The 21,615-nt window shown below is 39.6% G+C and overlaps 1 protein-coding gene across 2 annotated transcripts in view; it reads left to right on the top strand.

Moving 5' to 3' along the window:
• Positions 1 to 21,615, top strand: part of Mvk (Mevalonate kinase) — a 168,137-nt gene that overhangs the window by 50,990 nt on the left and 95,532 nt on the right. For both annotated transcript variants that reach the window (XM_090386726.1, XM_090386719.1), the window contains exon 3: positions 20,772 to 20,925. In XM_090386726.1, the coding sequence (XP_090242852.1) occupies positions 20,772 to 20,925 (154 nt within the window). The remainder of the gene's footprint in view (positions 1 to 20,771; positions 20,926 to 21,615) is intronic.

Below are 21,615 nucleotides of genomic sequence, written 5' to 3'. Positions count from 1 at the left end.
ATACTACAGAAAAATTTATTTCTGTAATTAAAAACAGGAGTATAATAAGAGATGTATTTCAAAAGTGAGTTGTTCACACAGTTTCCATTAATTATTATATATATAAATTTCAGCACAAGTTCATGTTTTTTTTTTCTAGAAGTAGTTTAAGTCATGGTTTGCTAATGTTGGTCATGATTGGCTCTGCTGTAACTACCTAGTTTATCCTTTTTAATTAAGCAATTGATCATTTTAATCTGGATTTTTTCTAATTTATTAACTTGGGACACAAATCGTGACACTGAAGGAGACATGCATATTCCAATAGAGGAAGCATCAGAGTCGCAAATAAAAATTTCAAGTGAATATTTCCAGAAGATGAATAACATTTAATAAAACTTAGTCTCTTCTATTCCTGTTTGGAAATGTATTGTATGTGAGATGAAAAGGAACAATTGGTCAAAATTTTAATACCTGGAGCACATATTTCATCAGTAATTATAACCTCTTGGGGCTCATCACTGTAACTAAACTGTATGACTTTCTTATGGGGATCTTTGTAAGTTACTAACTTGCCCTTTAGTCGATATGTATTTGTAGATTGTTGAGTTTATATAATATTAATATTATATAAACTCAACCTAATATTATGAATATTAGTTATTGATTAAATGAAATATTCTTCATTGCTTCTTCAAAAGCTTTTTTTTTTTACCCATTGCTATTCTTATTTCTCTGCTGCACTTTTAAAAATTAACAACAACCAGCATAAATTAAGTGAAATAAAGCTTATTTGATTGACTGTCCCTATTAAATATTCAAATTGCACAATCCGTTTCAGCAAATTCTGTGACTGACAACTACAAATTTGCTAAGGTAAGTAAAGTTTGCTTTTAAACCAGTGTGCTTGGAAATGCTTGATTGGAAAATGATTGTGCTTATGATAGCATCATCATGCATTACTGCACACTCTGCTAATAGGAGAACAAAAACTCACTCAGCCTTCAAGTTGTCTTTAAATCTAGAAAGTAAGGCAGCACTAACCAGCAGAATTTTCAGGGACACTAGAAAAATAATGACCAGCTCATTGTCTGGGATGACTGCAGTCTTCGAAAACTGCCTTACAGGTGCTTGATCACACTCTGCAAAATGTGGGAGTAATATCTCTAATACTGACTGAGAATTTTGCTCTACACTGCCCTTGGAACTAAAAGCTGATGAACTACAATCCTGCTTTAAAATTCCATCCATTTGGAAGAACTGTCAACAATAAAATTGTATCTGACAGAATTTGCTGAAAATCTACATTGGAAAAAAAAACCACAGCATCTAATAATCAGAACAAAACTATTTCAATTAAAAAATACAGAAAACAGTTGCAGCACTTTACAAAAAGAAGCATTATTTCTAAATGGTCATTTCACTTCCATGCCTTGCACTTCATAAGACTAAATGTATCTTTGCACTGTTCCAAAAACCAATGGGACAGTCAACTGCCTAAACGAATTTCAAAACTTTATGTATGTAGGTATGCTTCCCCGAATGACTCGACTATGAGAAGTACAATGAACAGTTGTCAGAGAAATAGAATCGGCCAGTAAATCAGAATGTCTTGTAATGGGGGATTTTAACTTTCCAGATATTGACCGGAACTTGTGAGTTGGTCACTTGCACGCTAGCAAGCTTTTGTGGATTTATTGGAGGATTGCTTTCTACAGCAACATGTTCAAGGGGCAACCAGAGGGAGAAACCCTTAATCTGATTATCAGCAGTGATTATTCATGCATTAAGAATTTGCAGATAAAGGAACCACTAGGTGACAGTGATCACAGTGTACTGATGTGGGATTTACTTAAAGATGTAACTACCATCAAGGATAAAGGGAAGGGTTTTTGTTTTTCTAAAGGGGACTACAGTGGTCTCAGACAATTTTTAAATTCTATATAGTGGGATCAACTGATGATGTTACCAAAGGTGAATTCTAAATGGGAAGCCTTCAGGGACATAATCTTGGAGGCTACTAGGCTTTTCATACCAACTAAGAAATACTGTTCAAGGTTCAGGCCTAAATGGATGTCGAATGAATTAATGAGGCTCATGGCAGAGAAGAAAAATGCATGGGATGCACATAAATTATCAGGCGACATTGAAGCTTATGGCAGATATAGGCTAGTCTGTAATCAAGTCACATCAGGTCAAGTCACAATCAAGTCAGTGATCACAGTGTGCTGAAGTGGGATGTACTCAAAGAGGTAACTACCGTCAGGGGTAAAGGGAAGGGTTATTGCTTTCGTAACGGCAACTACGATGGTCTGAGACAGTATTTAAAATCTACACGGTGGGACCAAATGATGATGTTACCAATAGCAAATTCAAAATGGCAAGCATTCAAAGAACTTATCTTGGAAGCCACTAGGCTTTCCATACCAACTAAGAAATATTGTTCAAGGTTTAGGCCTAAATGGATGTCAGATGAACTAATGAGACATGTGACAGAGAAGAAAATTGTTTGGGATACATATAAATTAACAAGTAACACAGAAGCCTATGATAGATATAAGTTGATCTGTAAACAAGTTACAAAGGAGGTTAGGCAGACGAAGGCAGATTGCGAGAAATCTTTGACAAAGGATGCAAAGAAAAACAGTAAAGAGTTCTTTTCTTATGTAAACTCTAGAAGGAAGGGGATGAATCAGATTGGTCCACTTGATATCGATGGTTCAACTGTTGATGACCCTGCTCAGGTAGCTAACCAACTAAATGAATATTTTGCATCGACATTCACAAATGAGGAGTTATTCAGTGAGGGGAATGTCAGAGATATATTAAACTCTGGCAGTAATCTAGATAATCTTAGCATTAGCATTAGCATTAGTAGAGGCATATGATGCAAGAAAGCAAGCTTATTCAGCATCAGCCAAAAAAAAAAAAAAAAAAAAACCCTCTCCCATTTCACCCCTCCGTTCGTTCGAAATACCTGTCCAGTTCAGCTTTAAATTTGTTTAGGCTATCAACTTCAACAACAAGTGATGGAAGTCGGTTCCACCAACCAACCACCCGCTGGCCAAAGGCAAATTTCCGCACATCGATCCGACATCCGTCCTTCCTCAATTTGAATTTATGCCCTCTGAGGTGATTATTCTGAGAAAGATGAAGAATCCCATTGGCATTGAGCATGCTCAAACCATTCAAAGCCTTATACACCTCTATCAGATCACCTCGCCGGTGCCTAGTCTCCAGACTCTGTAATTTGCAAAACTTAAGCCTTTCTTCGTAAGAGCAACCCTTTGTTCCATTTACTAATCTTGTTGCCCTTCTCTGTACCCGTTCCAGCAGCTCTACATCCTTCTTGAAATGAGGCCTCCAGACCTGTATACAGTACTCAAGATGTGGCCTAACCATTGCCTTATAGAAGGGAATAATCACCTCCTTATCCCTGCTAGAAAAATTCCTGTATATCATTGACAAGACACCATGAGCTACTCTTGCAGCTCGTCTGCACTGCTCAGAGAACTTCATATCTGCCTGCACAATTACCCCCAGGTCCTTTTCATTCTCCACCACTGTCAGTGTAGTACCGCAGAGTTGATACATTGCTCTGGGGTTACTGTTACCCATATGTAGTACTTTACATTTGTCAATGTTAAACTTCATTTGCCACCCCTCAGCCCATCTGTTCAACCTTTCCAGATCCTGTTGCAGCAGCATAGCGTCAGTAGTGTCCTTAACGACCCTGCCAACCTTTGTATCATCTGCAAACTTAGACATTAAACTTGATATCCCATCATCAATATCATTCATAAACACTGAAAACAACAATGGACCCAACACTGAACCTTGAGGAACTCCACTAATAACATTAGTCCACGTTGAGCAGTGTCCATTGATTACCACTCTCTGTCTTCTGCCACTCAACCATCCCCTTATCCATAGCAGCAATTTGCCTCCAATGCCACACTGCTCCAATTTGTGCAGCAGTCTTCCATGTGCAACAGTATCAAAAGCCTATCTAAGATCCAAATATATAATATCAAAGTTATTCCCTACATCCAGTTCTTTTGTGACTACATCATAGTATCCAATCAAATTGGTCAGGCAAGACCTGCCTTTAACAAAACCATGCTGCGTCTGAGTTATAACTGAATTCTTGTCTAGATGATCCTGCAGTGCTTCTTTAACCAGTGCCTCCATTAATTTACCTGGAACAGAAGTTAAACTAACAGGTCTATAATTACTTGTGTCAGCCTTTGATCCTCCTTTGTGAATTGGGGTTACATTGGCACATCTCCAGTCTATGGGTACCTCCCCTGAGTCCAAAGAAGCTCTCATAATTATGGCTAGGGGTTTGCATACTTCCTTTGCTGCCTCCTTTAATATAACTGGATAAATCCCATCCACCCCAGGTGCCTTTTTTATGTTTATCCTCAACAATCTCTCCTCCACTTTCCTCTCAGTTATTACAAAATCATCCAGCTCACTGCCAATGTTTACTTTACCTACATCATTCTCCTTCCTGAATAACTCCTCATGCGTGAATGTAGATGCAAAATACTCGTTTAGATTGTTAGCCACCTGAGCAGGATCCTCAACTGTTGAACCATCAATATCCAGTGGACCAATCTGATTCATCCCTTTCCTTCTTGAGTTTAAATACGTAAAGAACTCTTTTCTGTTTTTCTTTGCATCCTTTGCCAAGGATTTCTCATAATCTGCCTTTGCCTGCCTAATCTCCTTTGTGACTTGGTTACAGACCAACTTATATCTATCATAGGCTTCCATGTCACCCATTAATTTGTATGTATCCCATGCATTTTTCTTCTCTGCCACATGTCTCATTAGTCCATCTGACAACCATTTAGGCCTAAACCTTGAACAATATTTCTTAGTTGGTATGTAAAGCCTGGTAGCCACCAAGATTAGTTCCTTGAATGCTTCCCATTTTGAGTTTGCTGTTGGTAACATCATCAGTTGGTCCCACTGTATAGAATTTAAATACTGTCTCAGACCATCATAGTCGCCTTTACGAAAACAAAAACCCTTCCCTTTACCTCTGATGGTAGTTACCTCCTTGAGTAAATCCCACTTCAACACACTGTGATCACTGCCACCTAGTGGTTCATTTATCTGCAGGTTCTTAATGCATGAAGAATCACTACTGATAATCAGATCAAGAGTATTGCTCCCTCTTGTTGCCTCACGAACATGCTGATGTAGAAAACAATCATCCAATAAATCCACAAAAGCCTTGCTAGTGTGCGAGTGACCAAACCACAAATTCCAGTCCAATATCTGGGAAATTAAAATCCCCCATTATAAGACTCTCTGATTTACTGGCCCACTATATTTCCCTGTACAATATATTATTATATTCATCAGAGTCATTAGGCCTATAGCACACTCCTACTCTCAATTTTGATTTCCCTATGCTTATGTCACACCAAACTGACTCGACACTGCCCTGTCCATCGATGTCAACTGGCTTCACTTCCTTTGACTTTATGTGTTTCTTAATTAATAGCATAACCCCTCCTCCCCTCCTGTCCTGTCTATCCTTTCTATATACATTGTATTCCCCAAATTCCAGTTCCGCATTACTTATATCTGTGTGACACCACGTCTCTGATATCCCAACAATATCTGCCTTTGATGTTTTGAGCAATACCTCAAATTCATCAAATTTATTTACCAAACTCCTAGCATTGGTGTACACGCAGGTATACATGCACCTGTTTCTATTCTTAGCTACCCTAACACAACCCATGTGTTTACTTGTAACGCAATGACTACCAGCAGTCTCTGAAATATCCTGCATCTTGTTTTTCAGACTTCTGCTCATTTGAATAGAAGCAGTGCAAGAATCACTTGCACCTCTGCCAGTGGCTACTGTTAATCTATTAGTCCTTGTATCCCCCACAACTAGCAGTTTTCCGACCCACCTAACACTGCCTCGACAGCATCAGCAAAAATTCTTGCACCCTTTCTATTTAAGTGTATCCCATCCCTGTAGAAGCAATCTCTCCTGTTAACAAGTACAGTCCAGGCTGAAAAAAATTCTACCCCTTGAGCCTTGCACAATCCCTCCAGGGCCGAATTGATCGACAAGGCTCTCATCATATACTCCCTCCTATCGTGTCTGGGCAGAATTGCAGACACTTTCAAGTTCAACCCTAATTCACGGCTGTTTTTTCAACAGTGACCTGTACTTGCTAAGTAATTCCGCCGGTCTCCTACTCTTAATATCATTAGTGCCAACGTGTACAACTATATCACCTTTTGTTCCCTTAAAAGATGATATCCGCTCTACAACGTCATCAACCTTTGCCCCTGATAGACGTACCCTGGTCCTATTCCACCTATCCTTTTTACAAAGCATGTTCCCCGTTTCCCTGACAATAGAGTCACCAACAACTACTAGTTCCTGTGGGACCAGCGCATTCTGCCTAGGGGGCTGCCCCTGTGTTGCCTGATGACCAAGTGCAAGCTCTGGCGTTGATGTGGGCAGCTGAGAGCTTGATGGGCCCCTCAATTTATTTCCTTCGAGGGCAACCACCCTGTCCTTCAAGGTCTCATAAAGGCCCATAACAACGCTGAGTTGTCACCTGATTTCTTTGCACTCCTTACATCGTGCACACACAAAGACATCCCCCTTGGCAGTATCATGTCCCGTACCCGACTGCTCCGCAAACATCAAGCAAACAGTGCATTTTAATAGACTGTGATTCAGAGGGCAACTGCCCCCCTCAGTTCTCCCCTGAACCACAGCACTCCCATTAGCTTGAGCCTTTTGCTTTGCTGCTCTGGTCAGAGTCATGATTCCAATTTAATTCAATAAAATTTGAAACAAATATTAAATCCTTAAGTTATATCCCAAAACAGTTATGTTATATATATATATATATTTTTTTTTTTTTTTTTTTTTCGGTATCTAGTGTTCCCTTTATACAACTTCCGTATCACGTGTACCACTATAGTTATGTATTAATTATTTGTTACGATTAAGTCGTTATAGATATTTATAGAGTTAAAAATACAATTTAATTGACAATAAAGTTTATCAAGATTAATAGATTTACTGATTAATTGACAATATTATATTATGCTGTATACTACACTAAGCTTATGCTATCGTGTAAAAATGGCGGGAATTCACGAACGGTATTTCTACGGACTCGTAAGTATTGATTAGCTTCGAAATTTCGCTATCTCAATTTAGAATAAACTAAGGATCCTGACTAGGTCTATAATCTACTTATAGAAGATAATTTGATATAACAATTGGTTAATAAATCGACTAAATTTGGTTAAAAGACCTCTCGTTCAATTTGTGACACGTGGATTTGATACCGTTACCGATACTAAGTAATATCTACGAAATCTCTGTCTAAGTTAAACTTTAAACTAAGTATCGTAACTAGGAATATAAAGCTACTCTAGAAAATAAGTTAATATGACAATTTAAACTAATAAAGCAGAAAATAAATCAGGAAAAACTTCTCTGTTTGAAGAGCTTTAAGGAGCAATGTCTGCACAGGCTAACCTCGCACCCAGACTCGAGAATGTCAGATATGTAAGATATCTTGTAATAACTGGGATTAATCTCAGTTATTACAAGTTATTATTGTAATAACTGAGATTAATAACTCAGATATCTTGTAATAACTGAGATTAAAGTGGAGGAGAAATTGTTGAAGATAAACACAAGAAAGGCACCTGGGGTGGATGGGATCTATCCAGTTATATTAAAGGAGGCAGCAAAGGAAGTAAGCAAAACTTAGCCATAGTTATGAAAACTTCCTTGGACTCAGGGGAGGTACCCATGGACTGGAGATGTGCAAATGTGACCCCAATTCACAGAGGAGGATCAAAGGCTGGCACAAGTAATTATAGACCTGTGAGGAATTTAACTTCAGTTCCTGGAAAATTAATGGAGGCACTGGTTAAAGAAGCACTGCAGGATCATCTAGACAAGACTTCAGTTATAGCTCTTACACAGCATGGTTTTGTTAAGGGGGAAGTCTTGCCTGACCAATTTGATTGGATACTATGATGCAGTCACAAAAGAACTGGATGCAGGGAATAACTTTGATATTATATACTTGGATCTTAGAAAGGCTTTTGATACTGTTGCACATGGAAGACTGCTGCATAAATTGGAGCATTGTGGCATTGGAGGCAAATTGCTGCTATGGATAAAGGGGGTGGTTCAGGGGGAGAAGACAGAGAGTGGTAATCAATGGACACTGCTCATCGTGGACTAATGTTATTAGTGGAGTCCCTCAGGGTTCAGTATTGGGTCCATTATTGTTTTCTGTATTTATAAATAATATTGATGATGGTATATCAAGCTTAATGTCCAAGTTTGCAAACGACACAAAAGTTGGCAGGGTTGTTAAGGACACTACTGACTCTGTTCTGCTGCAAAAGGATCTGGAAAGGTTGAGCAGATGGGCTGAGAAATGGCAAATGAAGTTTAACATTGACAAATGTAAAGTACTACATATGGGAAACAGCAACCTGAGAGCAACGTATCAGCTCTGTGGTAATACACTGACAGTGGTAGAGAATGAAAAGGACCTGGGGATAATTGTGCAGGCAGATATGAAGTTCTCTGGGCAGTGCAGATAGGCTGCAAGAGTAGCTCATGTTGTCTTATCAGTGATATACAGGAATTTTTCTAGCCGGGATAAGGAGGTGATTATTCCCTTGTATAAGGCAATGGTCAAGCCACACCTTGAGTACTGTATATAGTTCTGGAGGCCTCATTTCAAGAAGGATGTAGAGCTGCTGGAACGAATACAGAGAAGGGCAACAAGGTTAGTGAATGAAACAAATCGTTGCTCTTACGAAGAAAGGCTTAAGTTTTGCAAATTACAGTGTCTGGAGACTAGGCACCGGCGAGGTGATCTGATAGAGGCGTATAAAGCCTTGAATGGTTTGAGCATGCTCAGTGCTGATGGGATTCCGCCTCTTGCTCAGAATAATCACCTGAGAGGGCATAAATTCAAATTGAGGAAAGACAGATGTAGGATAGATGTCCAGAAATTTGTCTTTAGCCAGTGGGTAGTTGGTTGGTGGAACAGAGTTCCATCCCTTGTTGTGGAAGTTGATAGTCTAAATAAATTTAAGGCTCAGCTGGACAGGTATTTCAAAAAAACGGAGGGGTGAAGTGGAAGTTTTTTTTCTTTTTTTTTTTTTTTTCTGCCTGATGCTGCATAAGCTTCCTTTCTTGCATCATATGCCTCTACTAATGTTAAGTCACAAAGTAGGTTAGGCAGGCAAAGGCAGATTAAGAGAAAACTTTGGGCAAGGATGCAAAGAAAAACAGCAAAGAATTCTTTACTTATATAAACTCTAGAAGGAAGGGGGATGAATGAGATTGGTTCACTTAACATAGATCGTTCGACTATTGATGATCCTGCTCAACAAGCTGATAAACTGAATGAGTATTTTGCATCTACATTCACAAATTAGGAATTATTCAAGGAGGGGAATGCCAGAAGTTTTTCAAACTCTTACAGGGAGCTAAGTGATTTTTTTTTATTATTATTATTATTAATGGCCATATGGTACAAGGAAGCCTGAGGCTTATGCTGCACCAGCCAAAAAAAAAAAAAAAATTCCCAAGTTACCCCCTGAGAGAGAGAGAGAGAAGTAGAAAGGAATCACCAAGAAAGAGAAGAATGATGATATCCAGCTCAGGACCCTGGGTTTGCCAAGCCCATACTCACTAGATGTGAGCCCACTGAGAGCAAAGTTGAGAGAAATTGTTGAAGTTAAACATGAAAAACACCTGGGGCAGATAGAATCCATCCAGTTATAATGGAGACAGCAAGGAAAGTAAGCAAACCCTTTGCCATAATTATGAGAACATCCTTAGAGTCAGAGGAGATCTCTATGGTCTGGAGATGTGCAAAGGTATCCCCAATTCACAAAGGGTGTTCAAAGGGTGACACAAATAATTATAGCCCTGTTAGTTTAACTTCTGTTCCGGGAAAAATTATGGAGTCACTGTTTAAAGAGGTGATACAGGATCACCTAGACAAGACAGTAGTAATAGTTCAGACACAGCATGGGTTTGTTGAGGGGAAGTCTTTCCTGACTTATTTGACTGCATACTACGATGTGGTCACAAAGGAACTGGATTCAAAAAAATAATTTTGATATCATATACTTGGATTTCAGTAAAGCTTTCGGATACTGTTGCATGGAAGATTGATGTACAAATTGGAGTGGTATGGCATTACGGGCAAGTTACTGCAATGGATAAACGGATGGTTGAGTGGTAATAAATGGACACTGCTTTTTGTGGACTAATGTTATTAGCGGAGTAACCCAATGTTCGGTGCTGGGCCCATTGTTGTTTTGTTTTGTTTTGTTTATTTATCAATGATATCGATGAAGGTATATCAGGCTTGATATCCAAGTTTGCAAATGATACAAAGGTTGGCAGGGTTGTTAATGACAGTAAAGACAGTATGCTACTGCAATAGGATCTAAAAAGGTTAGGCAGATGAGCTGAGAAGTGGCAACTGAAGTTTAACATTGACAAATAGAGTGATGAAATGTGAGGTTTTTTTTTTTTTTTTTTTGGGGGTGATGCTGCATAAGCTTACTCTCTTGCATCGAATGCCTCTGCTAATGCTAAATGCAAAGTACTTCATATGGGTAGCAGTAACCCAAGAGAAACATACCAACTGTGTGGTACTACACTCAGGAAGGTGGAAAATGAAAAAGACGTGGGGGTAATTGTGCAGTCAGATATGAAGTTCTCTGAGCAATGCAGATGGTCTGGCAGAGCAGATCATAGAGATTTATCAATGATATATAGGAATTTTGCTAGCAGAGACAAGGAGGTGATTATACCTTTTGTGTAAGGCAATGGTCAGGCCATACCTTGAGTACTGTGTACAAGTCTGTAGGCCTCACTTTACGTAGGATGCAGAGTTGCTAGAATGAGTACAGAGAAGGGTAACAAGATTGGTGAGAGGAACAAAGAGGTTGTCTTACCATGAGAGGCTTAAATTGTATCATTTGCAGCATCTGGAGACTAGGCACCTGCGAGGCGACCTGATCGAGGTGTATAAGGCCTTGAAAGGTTTGAAAAGGCTCAGTTCTGATGGAATACTTCTGCTTGCTCAGAATAAGAATCTGAGGGGGCATATATTCAAATTGAGGAAAGACAATAATAGAATAGATGTGCTAGTTTGCTTTCAGCCAGCGGGTAGTTGATTTCTGGAACAGATTTCCATCTGTTGTGATAGTTGATATCTTAAATAAATTCAAGGCAGAGCTAGACAAACGTTTGGAGTGACCAGATGGGTGAAATGGGAAGGGGTTTTTTTGGCTGATGCTGTATGACCTTGCTTTCTTGCATCATATGCCTCAGCTAATAATCTGAAGCTTAAAATTGATGCTCCATAATGCTTATTATGGATCAAGCTTTGCCAACAAGTTGCAATGAACATGATCTCTTGTCAAGGCGCTGACTAAGTTTCAATAACAAGAGCTTAATTTACAGTACTCACCTTGGACGATCTGCAGTTGTTATTTTGGGTGAATGAATGACTAAATTTTTTGGTTTGGGTAATTCTATATAGTCTCCATGATAAGGGACAGAGTTGTGCACTTCTTCTTCCTTGTGCATATTTTAATTCTGTTCTTAATTCCGTTTTTAATTAATTTATTCTCATTCCGTAAACTTACCAATTAATTTACTTAACTTTAAATTACCTAAACCCAAAAATTTAGTCATTCATTCACCCAAATAACAACTGCAGATCATCCAAGGTGAGTACCGTAAATTAAAGTTTTGATATTGAAACTTAGTCCAATCACATGGTATTTTAAGACATTCTATAATTTATCTAATGCCCAGGAGCTTAATGTAAATTACTGGCCATGTAATCGTGTTTAAACTATAAGCAGATCTCCAATTATCTCTAATAATGCAAATCATTGGGACTAATATAGGAAGTTCCTGACGTCGATCTGCAGAGCTTATGTTTTTCTAATGGCCAAGTTTGGGCTACCTGCTTTAGAGTTTTCATTGGTAAAAATAGTATTAGTATTAGTAAAAATAATGAAAAAATTAAATAAAAGAATACGAAATAGACAACCTATGCATTTTCCTTCTCCGATAGGTAACCGTCCAGCTGACACTGGCATTAGCTACCTCCTCATTTGAAACATTTCTGTCCCTTGAACATCTTGCTACTATGTTCTGTTACAGTAACAAACAAGAACTCTTGAGGTATGTGCAAGCGTTACTTTGACCAATATTATCAGATATATGCTTGTCTATATTACCCTTGTTTCCCCCCCCCCTAAAAGTAGCAGTTTCCCTGAACCTTTAAGGTATCCTAAATAATACTGGAAAAACCTCTTGCACCACCTTTGTTGAAATGTATCCCATCTCTACAAAACAAAAGATTCTTTCTACCTACAATGTAGTCCAAGCTCATAAAAGTTTCTCACCAAAAGCCTTCCAGAGTCCTTCAAGAAATACTGCTCTAGGTTTAGGCCAAAATGGATGTCAGATTAACTAATGAGACTCGTGGCAGAGAAGAAAAATGCATGGGACGCACATAAATTGTCAGGTGACACAGAAGCCTACTGCAGATATAAGCTAGTCTGTAATCAAGTCACAAAGGAGGTTAGGCAGGCAAAGGCAGATCATGAGAAATCTTTGGCAAAGGAAGCAAAGAAAAGCAGCAAAGAGTTCTTTACCTATGTAAACTCTAGAAGGAAAGGGGTGAATTAGATTGGTCCACTGGATATTGATGGTTCAACTGTTGATGATCCTGCTCAGGTGGCTAACAAACTAAATGAGCATTTTGCATGTACATTCACACATGAGTTATTTAGGGAGGGGAATGCCAGAGGTGAATTGAACTCTGGCAGTGAGCTAGATGATTTTGTAATAACTGAGAGGAAAGTGGAGGAGAAATTGTTGAAGATAAACATAAAAAAGGCACCAGAGGTAGTAGTAGTAGTAGTAGTAGTAGTAGTAGTGGCACATGATGCAAGAAAGCAAGTGTAGGAGCTTATGCAGCATCAGCCAAAAAAAAAAAAAATCATCACGCCATTCCCTCCAAATGCCTGTCCAGTTCCTCCTTAAATTTATTTAACCTATCAACTTCCACAACGACAGATGGAAGTTTGTTCCAGCAATTAACCACCCGCTGGCTAAAGGCAAATTTCCGCACATCTATTCTACATCTGTCCTTTCTTAATTTGAACTTATGTCCCCGTAGGTTCGTAATCTGAACAAGTGGAAGGATCCCATCAGAATTCAGCGTGCTCAACCCATTCAAGGCCTTATAGACCTCAATCAGATCACCGCGCAGGTGCCTAGTCTCCAGCCACTGCAATTTGCAGAACTTAAGCCTCTCTTGGTAAGAGAATCCCTTCATTCCCCTCACCAATCGTGTTGCTCTTCTCTGTACACGCTCAAGCAAATCTACATCCTTCCTAAAATGAGGCCTCCAGACCTGTACGCAGTACTCAAGGCGTGGCCTGACCATTGCCTTATACAGAGGGACAATCACCTCCTTTTCCCTGCTAGCAAAATTCCTATATATCATTGACAAAACCCCATGACCTGCCCTAGCAGCCTGTCTGCATTGCTCAGAAAACTTCATATCTGACTGCACAATTACTCCCAGGTCTTTTTCATTTTCTACCACCTTAAGTGTAGTACCACACAGTTGGTACGTTTCTCTGGGGTTACTTCTACCCATATGCAGTACTTTGCATTTGTCAAGGTTGAACTTCAGTTGCCACTTCTTAGCCCATCTGCCCAAATTATCTAGATCCTGTTGCAGTAGCACACTGCCATTACTGTCATTAACAACCCTGCCAACCTTTGTGTCATCTGCAAACTTCGACATTAAGCCTGATATACCTTCATCAATATCATTGATAAATACACAAAACAACAGTGGACCCAACACCGAACCCTGTGGGACTCCACTAATAACATTAGTCCATGAAGAGCAGCACCCATTGATTACCACCCTCTGTCTTCTCCCACTTAACCATCCTTTTATCCATTGTAGCAACTTACCCTTAATACCATTCTGCTCCAATTTGTACAGTAGTCTTCCATGCGCAACAGTGTCAAAAGCTTTCCTGAAATCCAAGTATATGATATCAAAATTATTTTTCGCATCCAGTTCCTTTGTGACCACATCATAATAACCAATCAAATTTGTCAGACAAGACTTTCCCTTAACAAACCCATGCTGTGTTTGAATTATTGCTGCAGTCTTGTCTAGATGATCCTGCAATGCATCTTTAACCAGTGACTCCATTATTTTACCCGGAACAGAAGTTAAACTAACTGGTCTGTAATTACTCGTGTCACCCTTCGATCCACCTTTGTGAATTGGGGACACATTTGCACATCTCCAGTCCGTGGGAACCTCCCCTGAGTCCAAGGATGCTCTCATAATTATGGCTAAGGGTTTGCTTAGTTGCTTTGCCGCCTCCTTTAAAATAACTGGATAGATCCCATCCACCCCAGGTGCCTTTCTTATGTTTAACTTCAACAATTTCTCCTCCACTTTGCTCTCAGTTATTACAAAATCATTAAGCACACTGCTACAATTTGATAACCTTCTTCCATTTTCAAACTGTAATAATTCCTCACGTGTGAATGTAGATGCAAAATACTCATTCAGTTTGTTTGCTATCTGAGCAGGATCATCAACAGTCGAACCATCGATGTCAAGTGGACCAATCATATTCATCCCCTTCCTTTTAGAGTTTATATAAGTAAAGAAATCCTTGCTGTTTTTCTTAGCATCCTTTGCCAAAGATTTCTCGTAATCCGCCTTCGCCTGCCGAACCTCCTTTGTGACCTGATTACAGACTAGCTTATATCTGCCACAGGCTTCTGCGTCACCTGATAATTTATATGCATCCCATGCATTTTTCTTCTCTGTCACGAGTCTCATTAGTTCATTTGATAACCATTTAGGCCTAAACCTTGAACGATATTTCTTAATCGGTATATAAAGTCTAGTAGCTTCCACGATTAATTCCTTGAATGCTTCCCACTTAGAATTTACTGTTGGTAACATCGTCAGTTGATCCCACTGTACAGAATTTAAAAACTGTCTGAGACCACTGTACTCCCCTTTACGGAAGCAAAAACCCTTTCCTTTACCCCTGACGGTAGTTACCTCTTTGAGTAAATCCCACTTCAGCACACTGTGATCACTGCCACCTAGTGGTTCCTTTATCTGCAAATTCTTAATACACGAATGATCACTGCTGATAACCAGATCAAGAGTGTTACTTTCTCTGGTTGCCTCTCGAACATGCTGCTGCAGAAAACAATCATCCAATAAATCCACAAAAGTCTGACTGGTGTGTGAGTGACCAACCCACAAGTTCCAGTCAATATCTGGGAAGTTAAAATCCCCCATTATAAGACATTCAGATTTACTGGCCCATTCTATTTCTCTGTACAATTGTTCATTGTACTCATTCAAGTCATTAGGCCTATAACTCACTCCTACTCTTATTTTTCCTTTCGCAGTGCTTATCTCGCACCAAACTGACTCAACAGAGCACTGTTCATCTATATTAACTGGGTGCACTTCCTTTGATTTTATGTTTTTCTTAATTAACAGCATAACACCCCCTCCCTTTCTGTCCTGTCTATCCTTTCTGTACACATTGTACTCCCCAAATTCCAGTTCTGCATTCCTTATATCTTTGTGACACCACGTCTCTGCTATCCCAACAATATCCGCCTTTGATGTCTTGACCAACACTTCAAATTCATCAAATTTATTTACTATACTTCTAGCATTGGTATACATGCAAGCATACATGCTCCTATGCCTATTCCTGGTTACCCTAACACATCCCATATACCCAACTATTCCATGATGACTGCCATCCGTCCCTGAAACCCCCAACACCCCTCGCTCCAGGTCGCTTCTTATTCTAATAGAAGTTGTGCAAGAATCGCCTTCACCTCTGCCTGCGGTTACTGTTAAACTATTAGTCTTTGTATCCCCCCAAACTAGCAGTTTTCCGACCCACCTAACACTGCCTCGATAGCATCAGCAAATATTCTTGCACCCTTTCTATTTAAGTGTATCCCATCCCTGTAGAAGCAATCTCTCCTATTAACAAGTACAGTCCAGGCTGAAAAAAATTCTACCCCTTGAGCCTTGCACAATCTTTCCAGGGCCGAATTGATCGACAAGGCTCTCATCATATACTCACTCCTATCGTGTCTGGGCAGAATTGCAGACACTTTCAAATTCAACCCTATTTCACGGCTTTTTTTCAACAGTGACCTGTACTTGTTGAGTAATTCTGCCGGTCTCCTACTCTTAATATCATTAGTGCCAACGTGTACAACTATATCACCTTTTGTGCCCTTGAAAGATGATATCCGCTCTACAACGTCATCAACCTTTGCCCCTGGCAGACATACCCTGGTCCTGTTCCACCTATCCTTTTTACATAGCATGTTCCCCGGTGGATGGGATCTATCCAGTTATATTAATGGAGGCAGCAAAGGAAGTAAGCAAACCCTTAGCCATAATTATGAGAGCTTCTTTGTTCTTTATTTTTATTCTTTACTCGGCCTTGTAATTGCATAAAAGTATCGGTAAGGGTATCCACGTGTTTGCAACTCTGCTGAATGAGAAGTTCTTTAGCCATATTTAGCCGCTTGATTGAATATGTTTTACATCGAATTATTTCTGTAAGTAGCTTATGGACCTAGTAAGGATCGTTAGTTTATTCTGAATTGAGACAGCGAGATTTGAAAGTTAATTAATACTTAAGTGTCCGTAGATTTACCGTTCGTAACTTTCCCGCCTTTGTGATACGATAGTTATATACCGTACTAGATAGCGTTAGTTGAACTTCGTTAGCAGTTAAATTGTACTTTTAAATAAATACATATAACGACTTAGATTACAAACGTAATATAATTAATTATATTTAACATAATTAATAACATAACATAATTAATTAATAAATTAATAGAATCATGACTCAGAGCAGCAAAGCAAAAGGCTCAAACTAATGGAAGTGCTGTGGCTTAGAGCAGAACTGAGGCGGGCAGTTGGCCTCTGACTCACAGCCTTATAAAATGCACTGTTTGCTTGATGTTTGCAGATCAATCGGGTACGGGACATGATACTGCCATGGGGGATGTCTTTGTGTGTGCGCGATGCAAGGAGTGTATCGATATCAGGCAACAACTCAGCGTTCTTGTGGGCCTATATGAGAGCTTGAAGGACAGGGTCGATGCCCTCGAAGAAACTAAATTGAGGGGCCCATCAAGCTCTCAGCTGCCCACATCAACGCCAGAGCTTGCACTTGGGCATCACGTGACACACAGGCAACCCTCAAGGCAGAATGCGCTGGTCCAGAAGGAACTAGTAGTTGTTGGTGACTCTATTGTCAGGGAAATGGGGAACATGATTTGTAAAAAGGATAGGTGGAACAGGACCAGGGTATGTCTGCCAGGGGCAAAGGTTGATGACGTTGTAGAGCGAATATCATCTTTTAAGGGCACAAAAGGTGATATAGTTGTACACGTTGGCACTAATGATATTAAGAGTAGGAGACCGGCAGAATTACTTAACAAGTACAGGTCACTATTGAACAAAAGTCGAGAATTAGGGTTGAATTTGAAAGTGTCTGCAATTCTGCCCAGACACGATAGGAGGAAGTATATGATGAGAGCCTTGTCGATCAATTCGGCCGTGGAAAGATTGTGCAAGGCTCAAGGGGTAGAATTTTTTTCAGCCTGGACTGTACTTGTTAACAGGAGAGATTGCTTCTACAGGGATGGGATACACTTAAATAGAAAGGGTGCAAGAATATTTGCTGATGCTATCGAGGCAGTGTTAGGTGGGTCGGAAAACTGCTAGCTTGGGGGGAGACAAAGACCAATAGATTGACAGTAGCCACTGGCAGAGGTGAAAGAAATTCTTGCACTGCTTCTATTAGAATGAGCAGAAGCCTGAAAAACAAGATACATGATATTTCAGAGGCTGCTGAGAGCCATTGCGGTACAAGTAAACACATGGGTTGTATTAGGGTAGCTAAGTAATTATAGACCTGTTAGTTTAACTTCTGTTCCAGGAAAATTAATGGAGGCACTGGTAAAAGAAACACTGTAGGATCATCTAGATGAGACTTCAGTTATAGCTCGGACACAGCATGCTTTTGTTTAGGGGAAAGTCTTGCCTAACCAATTTCATTGGATACTATGATGTGGTCACAAAGGAACTGGGTGCAGGGAATAACTTTGATATCATATATTTGGATCTTAGAAAGGCTTTTGATACTGTTGCACATGGAAGACTGCTGAACAAATTGGATCAGTGTGGCATTGGAGGAAATTGCTGCTATGGATAAAGGGATGGTTGAGTGGGAAAAGACAGAGAGTGGTAATCAATGGTCACTGCTCATCGTGGACTAATGTTATTAGTGGAGTCCCTCAGGGTTCAGTGTTGGGCCCATTGTTGTTTTCTGTATTTATAAATGATATTGATGATGGTATATCAAGCTTAATGTCCAAGTTTTCAGATGATATGAAGGTTGGCAGGGTTGTTAAGGACACTAATGACAGTACTCTGCTGCAAAAGGATCTAGAAAAGTTGAGCAGATGGGCTGAGAGGTGACAAATTAAGTTTAACATTGACAATTGTAAAGTAATATATATATGGGAAGCAGTAACCCCAGTGACGTATCAACTCTGTCGTACTACACTGACAGTGGTAGAGAACGAAAAGGACCTGGGGGTAATTGTGCAGGCAGATATGAAGTTTTCTGAGCAGTGTAGATGGTCTGCAAGTGTAGCTCATGATGTCTTGTCAATGATATACAGTAATTTTTCTAGCAGGGATAAAGAGGTGATTATCCCCTTGTATAAGGCAATGGTCAGGCCACATCTTGAGTACTGTATACAAGTCTGGAGGCCTCATTTTAAAAAGGATGTAGAGCTATTATCACGAAAGAGCCTGGTGTACGTGGGCCCACGGTAAGAAAAATACAGTATAATCCAGTGAATGTATTTAATAACACAATAAATACGATAAGATACAGTAGAAGCTTTCGAGGCTGTCGAACCTCTTTATCAACTAATAGATTGAAATTTGAGTACAACTGATATAGTTATGCGTGTAGTGAGCTTAGAGTGAAGTCACGTTACTCAATCAAGCTGGTTTCCTGTTGTTGTCTCTCGGACATGCGCTGTTTTACTCCAGCATTTGTCGAGGTGTAAAACGGTTGGCTCCAGGATGGGGTGCATTCTCATGCCTTTGCAGCAGTTTATGGCCTTCGGATTGTTCAATATATTAAGTGACTCTAGCCATGCGCGGTGGCGAAAGTGTCGTGAGTGGTCCACTATTTCGAAGTCATGTTTGGGGTCGAGATTGTGGGTGGTGGCCCAAAAATGCTCCGCGACTGCGGACTAGTCAGTTTCGGCAAGCCGGATTGCTCTGTCATGCTCCGTAAGGTGATCTTGAAGACGTCTTGATGTCTCAACTATGTAGCAGCTGTCACAGGCTCTTCAGGTGATGCGGTATATTACATTGCTGCATAAGAGAGGTGTGACAGGGGTCTTCACAATGGAGACAAGCGAACATAGGTTTCTGCAGAGTAACTGTACGCATTTGATGTTGTAATTCCTGAGGATTTTTGAGATCCGACCTGACATGCCTGGATAGTAGGGAATGTAGGCGGATTGTATACTGTCTTGGTTCGGAGATCTTGGATGTGATGCGAGTTCTTGTGCTTGTAATAGGCATCTGTCTAGCACATGGAATGGATATCCACATTTGGTCAGGTCTGTCTTCACACAGGAAATCACGTTGCGTCTGATTGCATCAGTGCTGGAATGGCTCCCAGCTCTGGAGAATAGGGTGCAGACGGTGCTGTTGAGATGACTGGGTGGATGGTGGGATCTGTAGTTTGTAAATTGTCCGCACCACATAGGTTTACGGTATACCAAAGTCTCTAGACGTGGGCCTACGTGTTGCACCAAGACATCCAGGAACGGGAGCGCTTCATTGACTTCAGTTTACTCTAACTCTAGAGTAAACTGTATGAAATTAGACAGGGAATTTTGCTCTCTGTTATTACAAAATCACTTATCTCCCTATTAGAGTTTGATAAACTTCTGGCATTCCCCTTCTTGAATAACTCCTCACTTCATCATAACAGATGAAATATTATTCCAAAAATCAACATTTTTGGAATAATATTTCATGTATGGAGGTTTACCTTCACCCGCTGGCTGAAGGTAAACCTCCACATTAGTTTGCACATAATTTCTTGACACACTCTCTGCATCTAGCACACACAGAGACATCCTCTGCTAGATAATCTCCTGTTTCAGAAAGGTCTCCGCAAACATTTCACAAGTTCCCCTTTTTTTAAGCTGTGATGCCTTGGTTAATCTCCTCCTTCGATTCTTTCCTGAGTCACAATACTCCTGCTTTTGTGCTCATTGCTTTGCTGCTCTAGTCTGGGTCATTATTTCCATTTAAATGGAATTTAATTAATTAACAATGAAAATTAATAAGATTAATAAATTTAATTTGATTTTTAATTAATCTGATTTAAATAAATTTGATTAATTGACAATAATATACTAAGCATGACAATACTGCACAATATTTTATTGTGTGTGTGTGTGTGTGTGTGTGTGTGTGTGTGTGTGTGTGTGTGTGTGTGTGTGTGTGTGTGTGTGTGTGTTTTATATTTTTTACAGTATTTGGAATATTTAAACTTTTTATTCCTTCTAGGTGATGAACTAGATGTAGTGGAACCAAGTAAATCATTCCTGAATTTAATCTCTGAAAAGATCAAGTTACATGAGCTGAGTCTTGAAACTGAAAGACAAGCTGTTCTTGCATTTTTCTTTTTGTATGTTAGCATAATGAAAAGAATGTCTTGTAGGTAAGCCAAAAGCTTAGAAAAAAGATATAGCAAGAAAGTTATAGTTATATATGACGGTGGTTCAAAACAGGGCTGGACCAAGGTATTTCTTCACCCTGGCCAGAAAGATTTTTTGGCGCTCTTTACTAAATATATATATATAGTTTTTTTCCTCATTGTTCTTCTGTTTTTGGCACCCCTTAAATAATGGTGCCCTGGGCAAGGGCCCTTCTAGCCCATGCCTTAATCTGGCACTGGTTCACAGTTGACAAGGACTTTACTTTTTTTTTAAGAGACCAACATCAGCATGACAAAACCATTTTCGTGGCAGATAGCAACACACTGCTGTCACTCCTTGCTGTCTGACTATGCTCTCCAGTTCTTTCTTTGCAATAGATGCACAAAAGAAACCACAGGCAAGCAAAATCCACGTAATGCATTTTAACATTTGATTTGATTTCAGATGGTTTGAAAAGTGCTGGAAACTGTTTGGTACAATGGCAATCAAGGTCATGAAATTCCCCACTACATCCCTTCTCACTGCAGTATTTTCATGTCTTTATGATTTTGCCTATAATACTTGTCTTTGACTCTGATCTCTGAATTATTGACATACCCTCTTAGTATATATCATTATTGCATAAATCAAAAGTTGGTATTGTGTTAGAGACTTAAATGAGGCTTTTTGACACAAATCCACAACTACATAGT

This window comes from Mastigoproctus giganteus, chromosome 1 (assembly GCF_048544385.1).
Source record: "Mastigoproctus giganteus isolate SK-2022 chromosome 1, ASM4854438v1, whole genome shotgun sequence".
NCBI lineage: Eukaryota > Metazoa > Arthropoda > Arachnida > Uropygi > Thelyphonidae > Mastigoproctus > Mastigoproctus giganteus.
This window is presented reverse-complemented; position numbering and strand designations above follow the sequence as displayed.